The 21,220-nt window shown below is 42.8% G+C and overlaps 3 protein-coding genes across 3 annotated transcripts in view; 2 read left to right on the forward strand and 1 right to left on the reverse strand.

Moving 5' to 3' along the window:
• The window catches only part of myripa (myosin VIIA and Rab interacting protein a), a gene marked incomplete at its 5' end in the record, with an annotated part of 34,691 nt that extends 30,314 nt beyond the window's left edge, over positions 1 to 4,377 (reverse strand). Inside the window, one exon of the mRNA XM_080859218.1 lies at positions 4,268 to 4,377. Coding sequence (XP_080715344.1) covers positions 4,268 to 4,377 — 110 coding nt within the window. The remainder of the gene's footprint in view (positions 1 to 4,267) is intronic.
• A 6,205-nt stretch (positions 4,378 to 10,582) lies between these two features.
• LOC308382004 (uncharacterized protein) lies at positions 10,583 to 13,564 on the forward strand. Its single transcript, XM_080859684.1, has 5 exons — positions 10,583 to 10,773; positions 11,364 to 11,423; positions 11,884 to 11,964; positions 12,239 to 12,338; positions 13,011 to 13,564. The coding sequence occupies exons 1-4, from the start codon at positions 10,633 to 10,635 to the stop codon at positions 12,296 to 12,298; spliced, it is 342 nt and encodes a 113-aa protein (XP_080715810.1). The 5' UTR covers positions 10,583 to 10,632; the 3' UTR covers positions 12,299 to 12,338; positions 13,011 to 13,564.
• Positions 13,565 to 15,175: 1,611 nt separating this feature from the next.
• ackr4a (atypical chemokine receptor 4a) lies at positions 15,176 to 17,982 on the forward strand (the record flags this gene model as incomplete). Its single annotated transcript, XM_080859521.1, is given in 3 exon segments — positions 15,176 to 15,297; positions 16,849 to 16,865; positions 16,868 to 17,982. Coding segments are annotated over 3 exon segments (1,254 nt in total), but the record flags the coding sequence as incomplete, so codon positions are not given.
• Positions 17,983 to 21,220: the final 3,238 nt, after the last annotated feature.

The following is a 21,220-nucleotide window of genomic DNA, read 5'->3' on the forward strand; positions in this document are numbered from 1 at the left end:
CAAAAACACAAACACACACACACACAGACACAAACACACAGACACACGCAAACACATGCACACAGACACAAACACATGCAAACACATGCACACAGACACACACATACGCACACAGTCACACACATACACACTGGCTTATTTGAGAGTGCCAGTACAGTATTTCTCCTCCGTGCTTACCTTGTCCTGTGCCTACGTAACATCTGACATTTACCCTCTACAAACATTCAGCCTGGTAAAAGAAAACTGAAAGAATTGCGTGATGATAAAACTATGTTGACGACCCTATAAACGTGGGTTAGCATTGATTTATGTCCAAGTTTGCTCGTTAAAAAAACAAAACCCAATTGAGTCTGAAATTTGAAGCACATTTCTGCAGGCTGTTTGAATAATGGGTCGAGTAAAACTCAAGAAGCAAAACACATCTGGGCCTGGGTATTTACCACTGCACAACAAAGAGATTAGTTTAGCCCCCAAAAGCATTGTTGAATGAAGCTAATTATGAACTGGTGAAGCGTATTCCCTTTGCAGTGAATAATGACAAGTCCTAATGCTTTTAGGAACCTATCATTAAATTAAATCATTAAACAAATCAATCAATCACTGTTGTAAAGATCTGAGTTGAAAAGAGGATTAAAAACAGCCAGTGCCAGTGCTGGCTACTGGCCCTTGTACTCTGCTGTGTGTGTGTGTGTGTGTGTGTGTGTGTGTGTGAGAGACTAATTTCTCTCCAGCAGAGAAGCCCTGCTCAGGCTGATAATGCGAGAGGCACATTAGAATCTGTTCGGCATTGCCCTCTGTGGCTCCGCGGGGTCTGTGGGGTCTGCATAATGGATACATTTTTGCATAAACCTCATTTAAAAAACAGTGTGCACTTCACTCTGGACAGTTGCTGCTGAAAGCCTTCCAGAACGGCAGCTGGCTATCACTTTTGGAAATACTGTCCTTCGCCGTGACCGCGGCCCTTTGGCTGCTTCGGGTCCATATCGGACATATGTGTGACCACTGACCCGTTTTAAGTCTTATCTGTGCATCAGCGCTTAGCACTAATGGCAATGGACACTCATCAGCGGATGGACACTGCATCATCTGATCACACTTCCGACTCCATGTCCCCCCACACACTGCACACGCGAGTCAGTAATCCCCACCGCGTGTTAAACTCGAAACTCGCAACTTAACTCGCCAAATAACTACGACCGTGTGTGATCACTTCGTTTTGTGCGGCCCCGAAAACAAAAAGTGCAGCTTAGCTCTGCGGCGCTCACAATAGACAACTGGAACCGTGCCGGTCACGCCACGTCCCGCCATCTGTGCATACTAAAAAGTGTGTACTTACACACCCACGCAGCCTTGGGACACCACCGTTCTGCCCAGACATCCAACACACACACACTTGTGATGCAAACACAATTTCTGCTAATAACTCCACCCGTTTTGGATATACAGTACTTCAATTACAGCTTGCGCTGTCATCTGTTTTCATGGAGCTGACTGAACCTGCTGGGCAAAGCCTTTGGGTAGGATCTTTGAAGAGTATGTTTGGGAGCACAAGGAAATTGACTACAATCACAAATATCAGGCACTGATACTGATAAAGCGTCAAGGAAAGAAGATGATGGGTCACAAAGCTGTTACTGTATCTCGTATACGGCATCAGGCTGAGAACCTCTTCAATAAAGCTGTGCTCCAGTCAGATTACGAGGAGTTTCCTTTCTACTCCCCCCCCCCCCCCATAATCAGACGGATCTCTCTCATCCCTGTTTTATATTCTCTGGCACTCCTTAAGTGTCAGGCAGGAAATTGAAAAGCTCGATGCATGAAGCCGACGTACACTTGGGAAAAAGAGGAGAGCGCGAGGAGAGAAATCCCAAAAACACAGCTTGCATCAAATGAGCTCCTTTAGACCTGCCACACTTGTCCAGCGAGGAAAGGTCACATACCAGCCGCCTTCTCTCTGAATCTGGACGTTTTAATCCCACAAGGCGGTACTGTACATCACAGACAGACAACTGTGTGGCTTTAAAGTCAAAATGTGAAAACATTTCACATAGAGTTATGCAGATTGCATGAGATGGCAGGATCCAACACAGAGAGATCAATAGATACAGTAAGTCTGTGGGAAGGTTGGAACAGAGCGTTTTTAGGCAGTTAAAGCTCGTGATGAAAAGGGCTCGGCTGAATGACAAAAAAAAAAAAAACACTGATGTCTGGCAACCCGAAAAATGCACTTCTGAGAAGCCACGTTCCCCTCTGCGGGTTAAAAGCGTTTTCTGTGCCAGTGCTGACAGCTTGCTTGATATCAGTGCAGCAAAGACAAAACCACTAAGCACTCGGGACGTGTTTTACAATTCTGGCAGAGGCTCAGATGACCTTATACACACAGTTAACGGGAACTGAGCAGGAAGATCAACAAGCTGCTGCCAGCGAGTTAGCCACCGCTTGCTATCAGAGATGCCGGGAAACGTGGTCAACACCGTCATTAAGGACTTACCAAACTTGGAATGCTTTTTCTGAGGGGAATTACTAATAGTGTTTGTCGAGGGATTAAAACCTGGGCTATGTTGCTTTGTTTGAGGCCATTTGAGTAACGTCTGGTCCAGTGGTACAGCATTGTTTGCGCACTGCTTGAAAGGTTTCTAACCAAAGTGATTTTGATCTGACCAGCACCCACAGTCTGATACCTACCACTGCAAAACTAAATCCATTTCACCGCTAATGAGAATAACCCAGTACCACTGGACTACTGTTTAGTTGACATACGGCATGAAGCTATGGAATAACTTTGAGAGTGTGTTAATAACTAACTAATCAAGTAATTGTCAGCGAGGTCAAATACCTAACGAAAAATAAGGTGTCAATGTAATGCCAGTGGTGGAAGTTGTAACGAGTACATGTTATCAGTGTTTACAATTAAAACACAGAAGTGTATTTATGCGTAACAGCGGTTCACATTTGAGCTGAAAGCCAACATCACAAGACCTGAGTCTGAAAAGGAAAGAGGCAGCTTATTGAGGAGGAAATAGCGGCATTGGTCAAATGCAAGACTGACTGCCTCTTTATAAAGGCTCTTGTTCACGACGGATTATAGATTTCTGCACCTGGGGTTTCCTCTGCATATTTAAAGAGCTACTATTTACAGCTGTTCATGGATTTGTTTACTGGTCTGCGTCTCTCCTTTTGTCTCGTCTAGTTTTAACTTACACGAGCCTAACACCCTGCCCAAAATCCAATTTTTAGCAGACACAAAATAAACCCATTTCATAAGAGGGGAAAAACAATGCAGGCTTATTTGCTTAAGGATTATATACCCCATCCACAGGTCAAACAAAGAAAAGGACATTGTGTCATATTTGGCCAAATATTCATCAGGGACTCGAATCAGCCAATTTACTCTTTTGCCTCCTAGACGTACACAAGTGATCCTCCACAAATTCCGCTACCACAGCTAGTTCTATTTCGGAGGCACTTAAACAAGTCACCATTTCCTCCAATTATGTGTGTCCCCCGGACAACTGCCTCATTGCAAAACCCCATCCGAGGGATTCACTGGTCAGCTATGCATCCAGTGCTCACTGTGAATGCTCAATGCTGCACATTTCTCTGCATTGTGACTCCACAGGCTGGAGTCGGAATATGCATCTGAAATTAACAATGGCTGTTCTTGGAGCCATTTGCAAAGAGGATCATGGGAAATGACTCAATGTTAAACAGGAAAGGGAAGGTCTTCCTGCCCCCTTGTTTGGAGGACATACTAATCAAGGGGGGGGCATGGGAAATATCCTGCGCTCTAGAATGCAATGCCTGCACCCATTAAAAACATGCATGTTTAGACTGACGACGGTGCAGTGAAGACAGAGACATGTCGCTACTAAATGATGTTACTGCAGGCAGGTGATGCTGCAATTTGGATAAGTCATTTGCAAACACCATGGCGACTAGATTCGACTCCAAACGGAGAGCATGAATGATAATGATAATGAGGAAAGGACCAACATGGTCTCCTCTTCCCACACACAGAATGTGACAGCTGGACACAGAGCGTTCAGATGGGAGAGGGGGGGGATGAGGCCAGAAACACACACAAACAAACACACACAAACACACACACACACACACACACACACACACACACACACACACACACACACAGACACACAGACACACACACACAGACACACACACACACACACACACACACACAGACACACACACACACACACACACAGACACACACACACACAGGATGAGGCCAGAGAGGATGACTCACCTGAGGCGCGACTCCTCCTTCTCCCTCAGCTTCATGTCCCTCTGCACCACCTGCAGCACGTGCTGCGCCTCCGCCTCCGACAGACCCGACAAGTCCAACTTGCGGCCCATCTCTGTGTCCTCTGACCTGACCCGGCACAACCCGGCACAACCCGACCCAGGGGGGAGAGAGAATGGAAATAGGTTTGCAGAAACACAGTGACAAGCCACTTTATGCTCATTCACAAAAACATGGAAGGCCTTTTATATATCAACCAGACCACAGAGGGTACATTAGTGGGATCATCTGAAAGGGGCATTAGGAAGGTGTTTGTCTAGTGACCATGTGTGTAGTAGATTGGACTGATGTTGTAACTAGACAGGGTTGCCAGTACTAATTAATACTCTAGGACATCAAGACACTATCAATACAATATGATGTATATGAGAGAAGTCCAAAGTGTTAGACAAACAGATTGTACTAATGGTGATGACTACTGATGTTCATTCAGCGTTTTGTTTAGTTTTTTTTATATATATAAAAAGCAATTGTAAAAAATATAGAATAAACTCCAAAGTATAGGCTTAAGTAGACTACAGAAGTAGTTATCAACAGTAGAGCCAAAATGGCTCAACAAGGCCTGACTGATGCTGGGCCACGTCAGAGTCCGGAAAAAGAACAGACAACCAAGCAGACTTTTTCTGTTGTTATTTTCAACAAAAAGCTAAATGAACAGTCTGTTACAAGAGGATAAGCAGAAGTCAAATATTCAGGTTTTTTTAGAATGCATTGTAAATAGGGTAAGACCAAATCTTCTATCATTCAATTTGATTCAGGCAGGTGTGACGAATATGCTTCCACTAGACACCTATATAAGATTACAGTTTCTCCCCCACATCGATTAATTAATTCCCCCCAAAGAAAAACATTGTGCAAGTGCAAAAATGGCACTTACATAAGGGTGCTAATCAGTCTGTAGCAAGTGGATTGCAAGCAGCAACTGATCTGTCACTTTCACGGAAAAATTGGCAGCCTGTTCAGTGAAATGATCAGAATCTGTTGAGCCAACAACGTCAGCAAAGAGCAAATATCGTTCATCAACGGAGCGTACAGTAACATGAAATTGTATCCACTGTTGTAGCTTCCGCCACTTTTTGCAAACATGAAAATAAAAAGAACAGCTGTCTGCTTTTAAAGACACCCCAAATTCTCTCAAAGCAAAACAGCTCCAACACAGCTTGAATGACTCACTGTGGCAGTCAATACAAACAGCCACAGCATAATGAATCATTCTCCTCTGCCTCTTTCACACACACACACACACACACACACACACAGACACACACAGACGAGCGTACTGCAGATAGCATTGCCTAGGATGACGCCGAAGGTGATGACTGAGAGGGCATTATACATTCAAAACATCCTTATATCGTAATGTAACACAAAGGACTATTTCGTCTGACAGTTGAAAGACATACTGCCGGTGGAGGTAGCAAGGTAATGTATTTTAATGTAGCCTTGTAAGTCGATAATCATATAGAAGAGCACCTTATTACACACGTCCCACGACAATGACAAGAGAGACGTTCAGGTGGCAACCACGTTGGAGTTTGGTCATGATTGGAAGACGAGTTAAAGCGTAAATAATAAAGGTAGCCTAAACAAACGTGTATCTTACCTAGTGCCCTCCTTAGCAGCTTGCAAATCGATCCGATCCGCGCGTTCTGTCAATGGACAGTTGTGCGTTAACGACCCACAAAAAGCCACGATGTAACGATCGTCTAGTCGGTTACATCCACGTTCCCTTTAGTCATTATAAACCCAGATGTTCAGCATTCGCCTAGACGACCTGGACAGTTGGAGCACAATCACAAGTGTGGTGCTTGGCTTCTCACCCAGATTTGTATATAAGTCAGCGCACCTGACCAACTAGCAAGGCAGCCAACCTAGACTTCAATGGTACCACGTTACCCTTGGGGGACCACATCTGCCTTGCCGAACGACTTCCCATAAACTGAACATCGGAAGGGTAATGTGAAAGGATGCCTGAGGATTTAAAGAGTGGTAGACTGTAGTGGAAAGCGTCTAAACCTGTTAAGAACTAACTGTAAAGTTTTTTCCCTTGTTTTGTGGCCCTCTAGAATTATTTTTGGATGTCTTTAATTTAATTATCTTGTTTTGTAATTTAGGAGGCACTTATAGCCGAACTACATAGACGAATGTTAAATAATAAACGAATCTGTACCCTGATTTGTGTTTATTAATTAGCCCACCTGCCGCTATCAGAGACATCATTATGTTCCTCTGTGGAATGTAAAAGACTAGGATTGCTAGGATTGAGTCATTAATGTATCAATATCTGAAATATGGTAGTAGTCTGGTTTTATATGTGCTATGGTATAATCGCACTTGAAGTTAAACTATACTGTGAGCTATTTTGTCTGTTAAGCTGATCTACAGTACTCTGCTTCATTCCTGTTACAAATACACTTGTGTTTTACAGCATATATAAACCCCTTCATCTCCAAGGCAAACTTCCTGAAAAGGTTTATTTTAAGACATTGACCTGCTAGGTATAGGCTACACTACTTCCCTGTGGTCACAGCCAATCAGGAACTGCTTGCACAAAGTTGAACACGGTACCATGGAGCAAAAATCTCAGTCTGCAGTAAAATATCCCTTTGACATAGAGGTGCTGTAATGAAAATTACTTTGAGGCTATGACTGAATATAAATGTACTTTTTGGGAAACAAATGGCTGGGGCCAATCCTGCACGGCATCTCACATCTCTGAAACTAGTCGTTAGTTTGTGCAAGTTCTAGAAGGTCCCTTTTTCATATAAATGTATACTTATACATCTTTACTCTCTACAGCTGACCCTTGTAAAACCAGAGCTTCCTCAAAATAATTTCAGTCTTCTGTGTTTTAATGAGATCAAAAACCATGTCACAATCTGGGCCTAATTTAAACATACGTAGCTAGTCTGGGTATGTAAACATTAACTGCTATGGTCACAGTATTTTTCTTAGCAAAGTTCATGTGCCTCTTTCCCTAAGCTTCGTTCACCCCCTTACTCACATAGTAAGCTGTCCTTGAGTCAGAAATCACCTTTTTTCTAGAAAAATATACTCTTTGTGACGGAGGTCCACAAACCAAAGACACTTTTGGAATGCAAGGACCTAGCACATGACTACAGTTGATGTCAGAGGTAAGACTGAACAAACATGGCTACTGTATTGTAGGTAATCTTCCATAACTAGGTTAATATGCTGTGATTGCTTTTACACCATTACAGTGCATTTTTGGGGGAACGATGCTACTTGGCACTGCTACAACCACAATACACAGTAGATGTTTTTGGTCTTCCCCTTGAAGGGTCTTCATGTCTAAACCTTCAGTTAGTTACAAAGCTGTGATGACTCAAAGGGTCTGTGCTTCATGGGTTTACCATAAGGGGTCCACGTGTGTGTGAAAAAGCACCCATACATCTCTTCAAGTAATTCTTCCCTCAATGGAGGGGGTGGCGCTCTGTCAAATAAAATGGCTCGGTGGATGGAGCTGAATGAGTGATGGTCTGTAAGCCTGCTCACGTCTTAAGCCTGGTCAGCTGCTGAGAACAATGGCGGTGGTAAAGGGCCAAAGTGCACTCAGTCCTCCGCCCAGCACAGCTCACAATCTCCTTCACACACGGTGGTGCCAGTCACACGTACCACACATTCCTTTTGCGCTGTGCTCCGTATGTATGGAGCTGGGAGCAAACGGATTACTCGGCTGTTTGAAAGCTTGTTGAACCCCACATCACAACCACTGCCATTATAAAGTGAAGGAAGCTTTCTCACCTGCTTTATATTTTTTTTAGCAGGTGTACAGGGTGTTGGGTGTGATTTTGATTTTTAAATTGCCCTTACTGCACTTCAGCAGAGGTGAGAGATATTTCATAAATGTGCTCTCATGCCGTGCAGTTATATGGCTGGCTGAAAGTGAAAAGAGAATGACTGGAGGATAAGTATATGCTGTGAAGTGATTGCTTAATGAATTTACCTCTGATTGATTAGAAGCCTAAAACCAGTGTTTTTATGTGCAATCAAATGCAATCAAATACATTGTGAACAATTGCTCCAGTTTTTCAGAGTTGCAGAATATACATATTTTCAAATAGTGCTGCGGGTTTTGTGTTGATTTTATATTCACGTCTAGATTTACGTCTCACGCAAAGTCCCACCATTTGTTTGAACTCTGCTTCATCCTCCATCCATCTGCCTTATCCTCCATCCATCTGCCTCATCCTCCATCCATCTGCCTCATCCTCCATCCATCTGCCTCATCCTCCATCCATCTGCCCCATCCTCCATCCACCCGCTTCATCCTCCATCCATCTGCCTCATCCTCCATCCATCTGCCTCATCCTCCATCCATCTGCCTCATCCTCCATCCATCTGCCCCATCCTCCATCCATCTGCCCCATCCTCCATCCATCTGCCTCATCCTCCATCCATCTGCCTCATCCTCCATCCATCTGCCCCATCCTCCATCCATCTGCCTCATCCTCCATCCATCTGCCTCATCCTCCATCCATCTGCCTCATCCTCCATCCATCTGCCTCATCCTCCATCCATCTGCCTCATCCTCTATCCATCTGCCTCATCCTCCATCCATCTGCCTCATCCTCCATCCATCTGCCTCATCCTCAAAGTTAGCTAGTGAAAGGTTTGGTTAAAGCTGATCAAAAGCAGGGTCAAGCAATTCCTGATTACTGAATGAGTCAGACGAGATTACAGTCTAAAATGAGGGCAATATGGCAGTGGGTTCTTGACAGTGTTCGCCATGAGCGCTAAGTGCTTATTTTGTGTGTTCAAAACTATTACATTTGTTGACACATAATTGTAGCTTGTAAGACCTATTTTTAAATAAATGCCCTCAGCCACATGACTTCACACAAACTAAATCAGGGTATGTGATTTGGAGCCTGGAAAATAATAAAGTGTTTTCCCCGCTTTTAGATTCCATGAATCACGACTGAAATAATATAACTTTCTCTAATGGTACACATACGGGAGCTTGGTACTGAAATGAAAAATATACAGGTTACACCTTGCTGAGATCTAGAAGACACTCTGACCCTTTCTGCCATGTGACTTCTGGGAGCAGAAGAGGCCAGCTCTTTGTTCTTCAGACATAAAGGAATACCATAACCTACATGCGAAAGAATAATCTTAATCTTCTACTGCAACAGTGTATTTTGTCTCATGCAACTATTGAATTTGACATTAATGAGGTTAAAATCGCATCCTTTACATGGCGTTTTTTACTGTAAATTCTTCTGGGAGCAAACTGTAGTCTATCTGGTGCAGTGGATGCATCCAGAACCCAGCAGAACCAAACGGGGGAATGAAAGCCTGTTCAGCTGAGCACTGGATCAATAGGAGACGGTGGACATGGAAAGGTATTAATTTGCAAAACACGAGGCTAGTGGTGACTTTGTGTGTAGATATACTGAGGATATGGGATAGAAGGAAAGAACCTGATGTGAATAACACAAGAGCAGCCGTGAGCTGCGTGCTACTGCAACTGCCTGCATGGATGAGGAATGCAGAAGATATGGGGGGGGGGTTGAGAGCTATGTTTATGTTGATGAATTTGGACACCTGGATCAACCTGAATGTCATCTCTTTCTGCATTCGGTTTTGGCCAATACATCTTTGGTGGAAAATATGCTGATGTATGGCACTTCTTTTTCTGCCTTAGTCTTATTATGCTACAATATGTGAATAGAAATATCCAGATTTGTCATTATTGTGTATGTAGCTACATCATGGATGGCAGTCAGTTACTGCTGACTAAGCATTTTATTCAAGTCAGACTGGGACAAATGAGACTACCTCTTCCTGGTCTTTCAAGGGGGTTTAACCTTTTTAAACAAACATTTTATTCTTTTTTAAAGCCTGCCATATGTGTTAACTTTGAGGACATCCGAGATAGAATAAACCAGAATAGGCCGTTTTCAGCCAGCCGTATTCATCATCAAAATAAGGCTTGTGGTCTAGCTTGCCAGGGTGAAGAATAATTTCCACTGACTTTTCCATGGACAAGTCAGCATAGCTCCCATCTGTTCAAAACATTAACCAATTTCCGAGCACCCCTAAAATTTGTGAGAACACTGACGGTAAAACGCCATAATTCATACTATTCGTGGCTCTGACTGGCCTGATGTATTTGGGAGAGAAATGTGGAAATATCACCCGAGTGTGTACAGCCTGATCCTCCCTATAAAACCTGAGGCTCTGACGGTCTGCAGCTCCATACTGCCCCTCCATACTGCCCCTCCATACTGCCCCTCCACACTGCCCCTCCATACTGCCCCTCCATACTGCCCCGCCTCAGCATGGATGGACCGCTGGTCTGCGGGCTGCTTTGTCTGCTGTTCTACCTGGTGGCATCGACCCCTCAATGGTCACCACAAGACTCCTCTCTGACCACAGACAGCCAGGGGAGCTGGGAGACTGCAGATGTGAGCACAGATGTGGTAAGGGGTGCAGATGTTTTTTATTTGTTACAGACAAACCTGACATGTCTCTTTGTTGTTGTTGTTGTTGTTGTTGTTGTTGTTGTTGTTGTTGTTGTAATTTTTGGGATCATGCCATTTTTTTGAATTATACAATAGGGAGAATCACTGGTAAAACAAATAGCACATGTTAAGGTATTGTTACTGGCATAATGCACATTACAGTAAATCAATGAATTTACTATTTACATATAGAGTTCACACTGTTACAGCAAAGTGCCCAATAGCCTTACAATGGAAGAAAATGAAAAGATATATGGGGATGGCTAAAATGCTTGTTTGAATGCATGCACCAGTATTTTGGCTAGCAGTATTAGGCAGTAGACACAGCTGTACGACAGATTTCAGTGGAGAACCCATTGTGCACAATGTATGACTATACATTATGACACATCCAGTAAAACATTTCAAATGCCATTGACCTTCGAACCTTGGTTGTGAAGACCCGTTACTGGCCCATATTCAGCTGACCGCCCTCAGAAAAGAGGGTTCATGTTGACTTTGAGCGTGACCTTTAGATGGACGGCACTCCATTATCTTTATTTCCCCAGCTTCCAGAGGTTCAGCTAACACGGAAGAGCTCCCTGTGGAATCCTGTCATCACTGAAATGGTATTATAAAAACCAATTCCCTTCTTTTCCCCAGGCAGTTTAAATCTATGATCACAAAATTCCCTGCCTCAATTTGTAACTGTTTTGTCTGTTTTAATTGTTTTTGTTTTGTTTACTATGTTTAATTGTGTTATTTATTATGTTTTTTTGTATTCGTAATATCGGCACCATTGAAAATGGGGGCTACCCTCAGTGTATTCTCAAGAATGAAATAAGTTATTACCCTGTACTCTTCCACTTCTGATCCCACATACCAGACCACTAGAGCAGCCCTATTTTCTCAGTGATGTGCATGGAAAGCAGAAGTAATGAAGGCATGCAGTTAGGTTGAGATTAGTAGGATTTCCCAATACCCTGCCTGTCATGGCAGTTTGAATTTGTATCCATTTTATATTTTATATTTTTATTAAATTTTCTTGATATTGTGTTTATTTCTTGATATTGTGTTTATTTCTCACAGAGCCTCAGGATTAGACGGCAAACAGATCAGAAAAAGAAGAAGAAGAAGAGACCCAACCCAGGCTCCTACTCCTTGCTAAGCGTGAGGACCCATTTTATATTTATAACTACGAAAGCCAGACGATGACTAATTGGTAATATGACAACCAATTAAAAGGATAACATTTTGCAAAGACGATCAAAGCAGACATTAATCCCAATTTGCCTCCCAGGTGCGTCGGGATGGGGTGAAAACACCGGCGATAAGGCTTAACTCAAACTAATATTTGATACCCTAAAATGAACGTGGTCTCTTTTCAACGTGGCAACACACAGCCCAGTAATCACACCAAACTGTGTTACTTCTGAGGTCACAGTTCTGGAGCCGAGAGGAACGCCGAGAGGAACGCCGAGAGGAAAGCCGAGAGGAACGCTGACAAGGCTGCCTTCTTGCTGATCCCAAATGCCTCATAGCAGGCAAGGAACTCCTCCTTCACTCAAGTGCAACTCCTATTAAACAGACACACATTATGAGGTGTTTGATAGACACACATTGAGTAACTGACTACATTTCCGTAGGCTATTTGGTACAGAATAGAATTTCTAGTGATTGTTAAATATATCAGGATTAAATGTACTATAATGTATAATGAAATATGGACATTTTGGAAAGTCAGTGTTTCAGGTATAATGCCTCAACATGTTTACAGATATAGTGTATATTATTTCCGTCAAGTTTCTAATTCTACCATATTGGAAGAAAATTTAAATATCAGAAACGGGGAGATGGATGAAAAACTGCATCTGACAGTGGAATAAATAACTGAAGATAAGTGGTAGAAATAAGACTTTGGAGGAATTGCATCATTTCATTCTTTCTTCTCATAAAATGGTAATGGTGACGTGCTTTATCAGATAGATTGTTCTGGGATGTGTTATCAAGTCCATTTTCTGTCATTCTTTGACTCTTCTAGAAGTATTGTTTGGGTTTGTTTGGCAGCTACTGAATGAAAAATTCTGTTTTATATTTGAAATGGAAGAACCATACAACTAAATGACAGCGTATAGGCAAGTTCCATAGTAAATATAGTGGCACTACGAAGCTATCAAATAATAATAGACTGAATTCAAATCCCTTCTCTCTTTCAGGCCCCTAACCCTTCGCTGTGAACGCCGGACAGGAGACATTTGAAGTTAAAGAACCCATTCCATTCAGATCATAGAGTCACTGCAGGGGATCATGCTAGACTTCCTCAGTCCACCCCTTCTGCTAAGTCCTGCTTTGCATTTATGGATGGGGAGATAAGAAGAGTCAGCGTGGTACCGCGGCTGGCTTTACATTTAGCATTTAGGCACTGGACTGTAGAGATTTGAATATGGTTTGCCAGAATTTTGCTCTATGTTAAACTATTTTGGTCTGTAGAGATTTTAATATGGTTTGCCAGAATTTTGCTCTATGTTAAACAATTTTTTTTCTCCCAGGTTGCCCACATCACAGAGGGAAAAATAACCATACAACGCAAATTATGTTTTTTTTTTTACCTGTTCTCTTTTTTGTCACTGATCAACATGTGACAGCAGTGGCACAGATTCATGAACTGTATGCTAAAACACTCTTAGATGATGCAAAACATACGGTCAAACTTTAAAATACAACAAATAAACCAGAAAGACATATGTTTCACTATCCAGAGCCCACTCAAAACTGTACTCAATAAAGATGTTAAAAAAAAATAAAATAACCTCCTATCCTACGAGTTATCACCGGTCGTATGTCTTTCAAGCCCTACACCCTCTATAATTAATCCAGGCATGGGACTGATTGTAGAGTCATGCTGGTTTCCTTGTACATACCTGTTTCAGAAGCCATCTCAGTAGATTGGAGAGGCCATTATGACCTTGGAATCAGAACAGGAAAACATGAGCAAACAGCAAAGCCTTGCAGTTGCTTTCATGAGTGATCAGAATGGCTACCACAAGGTGGCAGTATATACTACTTTTAGGTGAGAAGGAATACAGTGAGAGTCAAAATAAAGAGTCAAGAATACAGTCCTTTCTAGCTGCAAACAGTTTGTAGCTGTAGATTGAATTACTGTTATCATCAGTTTTGTCATTTGCAGTGTGTTTAAGGTTGGCATTTAGGTGAATTAAAATAAGCAGTTTCAAGGTATGTTAAATATATCTGGGCATGTCTGAGTACCTCTCTAATGCAGTGTGGTAAGGGCCCATCTGACTCATGCTTCAAATATGTTTTAAGAGGTGTCTGTTTTTGAAAGGCTGGTAGGTTGGTTTAATTTGAGGTCACAGAAAATACAAGGGAGATTCCTTAAGCCTCGTGTGCCTCGTATTTTGGGTGGAGCACACATGCTTGATATTTGGAAACACAAGTGGAAATATTTACAAAACCAGTGTTCACTGCAAAACTTATGCCATTTAAAATGGAAACAGCTTGCAACTTGACCGTTTGAGCCATTAAGGATAAGTACAGTAAAACAATTACAAAAGTTCCTTTAAAGCTCATACAATAAAGGCATGGTCGATGCCCCCAAATTAATTTACCTGAAAATGGCCGGTGAAGTGAATATTAGATGACTGAAAAATTCAAGATTTTTTTCTTTCAAAATGTTCTGTGATTAAATACATTTAAAAGATGACTGAAAATAACTCTTTCTCATGTTTGGGAAGAACTCTCATTTAATCATTTGAGAAAACCCACTTCCTGCTTTTCTATGTTTCCATACGTGTTTTTAGTTTATCCAGAGCCTGTTGTTTTTTTGCTATTGTTCCGTGTTGCTGTTTGTCCATTTATTTGTAGTCGGTGATACAATGGTTTTGTTCAAGTCAGTAACCAAGCATATAAGGTATTGTCATCTAAATACTGTACATAATTCTGGTAATGTTTTAGTATTCGCCTTCGTAAAACCTCCTGTAAACTACACATTGTATACTCTAAAACTAATTTCAAAGTAAAAATTGAGTATACCTAGACATAGAGCAGAACAGGGTAGGACAACAAATAGACATAGAAAAGACATATGACTAGCCTGCTGTTTCCCCTGTTATAAATCAGAGCGTTGTTATTCTCTTAATTGTTATTTTCTTGTATGAACAACTGATTTTAGAGTTATGTAAGTACCCATGATTACATGAAAACTAAAAACTGAACCACCTTACCCTTAAGGCCTTAAACTGGAATCTGGGCACTGAACGTGTTGTTGAATATCCTCATTTGGTTAAATGCATATGCATTTTGGGTAGTGACTGCAAATTAAACCCCACCCAACTCTGTTTCTCTCTCTCTCTCTCTCACACACACACATCTACCATATCTCCTGGACAGCATTCAGATTGATGTTGTTGTTCACAGGACAAGGAATGTCAGCCTGAGAGGAGCCCATCTCTGCATACCACCACCAACAGAGAAAAAGACCAAAAGGTAGGGGACCCAGGCGTCCTGCATGCACACACACACACACACACACATACAAACACACACACACACACACACACACACACACACACACACACACACACACACACACACACACACACACACACACACACACACACACACACACACACACACACACACACACACACACACACACACAGAAACCTACCGTATCCACAATCCAAAATCCACAATCCACAATCCACATCCGTAAATTATTTTCGATGACCATGAAAGTGGGGTCAGGCTACCGAGGTAGTGGTCTCCTCAGAAATTGGAGCTGCTTAAATATAGGCATGCCTCACAGATCACACAAATCCATCTAAAGTAATCAGTGTAAGCTCTTGCAAATCACTTACAGGCTGAAGTTCTGTTCTGTTTTGGGTCTGTTGTGCTCAAATGTTCATCTGTCAGCCCCTTCATCAAGTCTACTCAACTAACCCACCTGGGACCTGTATCTGGGCGAGATAAGCATCCTAAACTGTCAATATAGTTTAGGTGGTCGGTAAAGGACAGCGGCTTTAAGCAGGGAAAGCCGCAGTTAGGCAAAGCAGAGAGGAATTGCCATCTGTCGAGCTGATGTTCCTTTCGCTCAGTGGAGGTGGGAGTGGTGCCACGATTCCCTGGGGGGAACACAACTCTGCTTTTCATTTCAGCTGGGTGAGAATGTAGGGAATGATAAATACTGCTTTCCGTGCCCTTGGCTGAGAACGCTCTCTTCTGGAAGCCACATGCTCACAGAGGGCTGCAGAGCCCAAAGTCTGCTAGGCGTCACAGAAACAATATCAGACAAATCTGCTGTCTTAACGAGTCCTGGGGCTGCCATGAATGCTTCAATTGCCATTTATGGTCGTAGTTATTTACTCAGCGTACTCAACAATTTGACTTTTGAATTATCAAAATCATAAAAATAAACTGAATAAATGTGGAAGCTTCTCATTAAAGAATTGTATCCCTGAAATGAGCTCACTTCTCACGAGTGCCTAACATTCTAGAAAATATTCTTATAACCGTTGAATCAACTCCAGAACATCAAGGGTTCCCCTGTTGGCATTCCTTGAATTTCCTATTAATTCATTCATAAACTTTGCCTTGATACGTGTTATTTGAAACCCTTTGAAAGATAAGACCCTATTAGAATAAATATGTAAAAATATGCATTTCCAAACTTTTGAGTGGTGGTTTATTCAAGGTCCTGTAAAATATCTAGCTAAGTGCCTACAGCAACATTCATAAGTGCTAACACAACTGGGTCTCAGAGGAAGTGTTCAAGATAACAGGAAATATTCATCATAGTTCTCTGCACACAAAATGAGTCTGAAACGGCAGTAAACAGCCATGTTAACCAGTTGTTCATCTCCTATGTTTATTTAATGGTTAACCTCATAAATTCCTGTTTACGCGGTCCAGGCCCCCAGAATACCAATTAGTTCGACACTCTTGGCTTGAGGTTCCTCTCAGGAATTACAAATGTTTACACTCAGAATGCTGACGCTGAGCTTCTGACCCTGACTTGACTTGTTTTTTAAACTGCAGATCCCCGAAAAACCCAGCCAAAAAATGGAAGACTACGAGGACTACAGTTACCACGACAACACCAGCGACAACGTCAGCTACGAGGACTACCACACTGTGTGCGTGAAGGACGACGTGCGTTCTTTTGCTGGCGCCTTCCTGCCGGTGGTGTACTCCATCTCGTTTGTCGTAGGGGTGGCGGGCAACGCGATGGTGGTGGCTGTGTATGCCTACCACAAGCGACTGAAGACCATGACTGACGCTTTGGTGGTCCACCTGGCTGTGGCGGACCTGCTGCTCCTGTTCACGCTTCCTTTCTGGGCTGTGGACGCTGCTCGGGGCTGGCAGGTGGGGGCAGTGCTGTGCAAGCTGGTCTCGGCTCTCTACACCATCAACTTCACCTGCAGCATGCTGCTCCTGGCCTGCATCAGCGTGGACCGGTACCTGGCCATCACCGCCGGCGCCGTGGGTCGGGACCGGGGACAGGGCAGGGGCTTCAGGCCCAGCTACTGCAGCAGAGTGTGCCTTCTGTGCTGGGTCGCTGCATTCACGCTGGGGGTCCCAGACTTGCTGTTCTCTACCGTGGTTACCACCGTCAGCGGGCGGGCGGCCTGTTTGGCGGTCTACTCTCACGAAATGGCCCCCGTGACCCGAGCCTGTCTGGAGGTGGCAGAGGTGCTGCTGGGGTTCCTTCTACCCTTGGCCGTGATGCTATTCTGCTACTCACGAGTGGTGTGCACTATAGGGGGACTGCCTCTGGAGAGAAGGGGACGAAAGTGGAGGGTCATCCGAGTGCTGCTGGCTGTCGTGGGGGTCTTTGTCATCACCCAGCTGCCCTACAACGCGGTGAAGTTCTGCCGGGCCATGGACACGGCGTACGCACTGGTGTCGCACTGTGAGGTGAGCAAAGCTCTGGACCGAGCCGCCCAGGTCACAGAGAGTCTGGCTCTGACCCACTGCTGCCTTAACCCGGTCCTGTACGCCTTCATTGGCTCGTCCTTCCGACAGCATGTGCTGAAGTTTGCCAAAGGCCTCGAAGAGAGGAGGAGGAGGAGGAGGAGGAGGAGGACAGGTTCTATTGAGACAGAGCAGGAAGCAGACATAGACTTAAACTCCCACGCAGGGTCTCAGGAGACCAGCACATTCTCCATTTGAATAGTGGAAGGGTGAAGGGTGGGACTAAAGAAGGGAAAGGTTGAAAAGATAATTTCAGTGAGTGAGAAACAGATAGGGAGAGATCGACAGAGGCAGAGGCACAGGCAGAGACAGAGGCAGAGTCATATAGAGAGAGAGAGAGAGAGAGAGAGAGAGAGAGAGAGAGAGAGAGACAGAGAGAGACAGAGACAGAGACAGAGACAGAGACAGAGACAGAAACGGAGAGAGCTGTTTCCAAGTAACCGAGAGGGACAGGTGATGGAGATCAATGGCCGACATATCCAGTATCCAGACAAGTATCCTGCTGCAGACAAGTAGAACGATAACATGTTTGAAATCTAGCCACATTTTGTAGGGCTTACATCCTAATGCATGTGCTATAAGCACTGCATACATGTCATTTAAACATTATTGCTGAAACTACTTCAGCTTATACATTCACTTTTCAAAAATATATTTTAAAAAATGTCAATAAAACTGTAATCTGCTTTATACGTATGCACTAAATATGACTCATTGTGTGTATTGCTGGAGGAAAAACTGCTTCAGGAACATCTGCTACTCAGTCTTGTTTAGCAGTAAAGCCCCATGTAATGAAGATGCCTGCTGGACTTGATCTCGTTTGTTTATATTGTTGTCATGGAAGGTTTTTTGGCAAGAGTCATAATCAGTTCTCAACAACATCTCGTCGCCTCAGTTGACTAGGGGGTACATTTGGCTGAGAGTGTGAAGGTAAGATTTTGAAAGGGTCAGTTCCAGCAGCCTGGCTGTGATAAGGGATTTGGCTCTGCAGGTTTCTTTGAGCTTTGTGGTCATCTGAGACCCACCAGTGTCCGCTCCGTTGTCTTCCACCCCACCCCTCTTTTTCTCTCAGAAACCATGTCACATAATGGTTTCTCACAGCGCTCAGAACTCGGCCTGGGCATTCAGCATGCCTTCCCCCCCCCCCCCCCCCCCGATGTAACTGAAGTCTTACACGTCTCTGTATTGTTATCTTGTGAAAAGTGTCAGGGCACTACCCCCAGTTCCTGCATTTCTTCCAAGGTAATACCCAAGGCACATCCATTTAAGTGTTTTCTTATGCATATTGAATTCCCATTAATGCTCCACGATGCAGACATTTTACTCCAGGAATGCAACGTTTCGCCTTGAAACAAAATAAACAGGCAACCAATCTGTCTGATAGCAGCATTTTCTACATTGTTTACAGGAACGGCCTGCACCAACTAGATAAAGTGACTGTGGTTCAAAACAACAAATGTTTTACACTTACGCTCCTAAAAGCTCAGGTCTACATCTGTGTTTTAAGATAAAAACATCATCCTTAACAAAGATATCACCACCCAGCAATCAGTCCACCAATCTCTTAAATATTTTGGCTTTTAGTGGGAAGACTCAACTTAGGTTAAACCTGCTCATCTAGTACGTGATGTTATCAAACAAGAAAAAGGAGGATATGTTCTGCAACTACAAAGTGATAGTGAATTGACCCATTATCTTACCTCAGCAAATCGAAAGGAAGGTTTAAACAAATATAAAGCCAACACAATCTATAAACAAACTGAAATTCTTGCACAGTTGAGTGCCTTTGGTTGTGTAGACCCCATTTCCCAGGTTCTTTAGGGATCAAGGATATTTAGCTTGAAAAAGTTTTTTTCCAAGCTCTATATCCTTATCTTCAAAGAGTTGGCAGCTGGTATTGGGTAATTGCTTACATTTACCGTAATCACTGTCTTCAGTGTGCTTTTACATGACTCCACTCATAGACATGGCACGAAATGACCAATTACATTATAACCAGCCATCTATGACCCTAGGCCCCACGTTTCTCTTCTAACTAAAAGATATGTGTATGTGCACATATAACAATATTACATTCGCTGTCTTTCCTCATTGCCAATCTGTCTGCGACTCAGTGCCTCCCTCTGGTGTATGACTACAGAAATGCACCTCTACTACTATAGGACCATCAGATATGATGGGACAAAAGACAAGCTACTTGCTTTAACAAAACTGAACTGTTTAAAATATCATCATTGCCTGGAAAACTAAATAGCATTTTTTTTAAACAGAATGGAAGACCAAGTGCTCTCAGTCAATGACAATGAGTGTACACTTTCATTATTGTTAAGATGTGTACGAATATTAAATCACAAACACAAATGAAAGCAGTCATTTTCTTTTAATACCAAACTTTGGCTTTACAAAAGGTGCAAAAAAAATAACCAGAACAAAAATATATAACTGCACTGCTTTGTTTTTAAGGAACAACAGATATGTGGCAAACCAAGCAGAATACAAAAGGCACTCTTTTACTGATCAAGGCAGATTATCAAAATGCACTTTTTTACTGATCAAGGCAGATTATCAAAAGGCACTCTTTTACTGATCAAGGCAGATTATCAAAAGGCAGTTGCCAGTTTAGAGTCCTCTTTCATGAGAGAACTATAGATTTATTTATTAAGTACAAATAATTTTGTTAAGAAACAAAAACTTTCAACTATACAAAAACAAACAACTATAAATAATTAGTGAACAAAAAAAAGTCTTCACAAACATGGCAGTGTCACATTAATTCAGGAACTTCTGTCAAAAACATAATATAAATACCTATGTTTGGCCCTCCATTCATATACATCTGAGGTTAAGACATTAAGAAGTATGTCTGTAGCATTAAGACTTTTTATCCAGTGTGCTTAACCAATTAAACAGAATGGTCTTGATACCAGATAAATCACTATAGTCATTACCACAATCTGGGCCTTCACATGCTTCAGGCTTTCACTCACCAAACTACCTTTTTGATAACTACTATGGTTGCCTTTGTAAGAATCTCCCATCAGGAAACACTGGATACATTGCAATAATTGAGGAGAAACACGTAACTTCAGGCACTATAAATGATCTCCGGTATAATTGTCCCTCGCAAAAATAACAAGATAAGAAGTATTATGGCACATACTCTATAAGGAAGAACACGGCGACACCCAACCGTCGGCTAGATATCTAAAGAATCATAAAGATATTTGGCCCAAACCCGCCCAACTACCAATCACCTGTCGCTTGGCTTAAATGGCCTATTATCCCCTCAATAAAAACACTCGTCAGTCAGTCATCCCTGAGCGCAGTGCAAACTGTCTGTGAAACCTAACCCATAACTGCCGTCTTTATGAAAGTCAGCATCTAGACACAAAGGAGCTGGTCGCACCACTAGCTGGCTATCCAACCACATGCTGGT

Source organism: Sprattus sprattus (assembly GCF_963457725.1).
Source record: "Sprattus sprattus genome assembly, chromosome: 20".
NCBI lineage: Eukaryota > Metazoa > Chordata > Actinopteri > Clupeiformes > Clupeidae > Sprattus > Sprattus sprattus.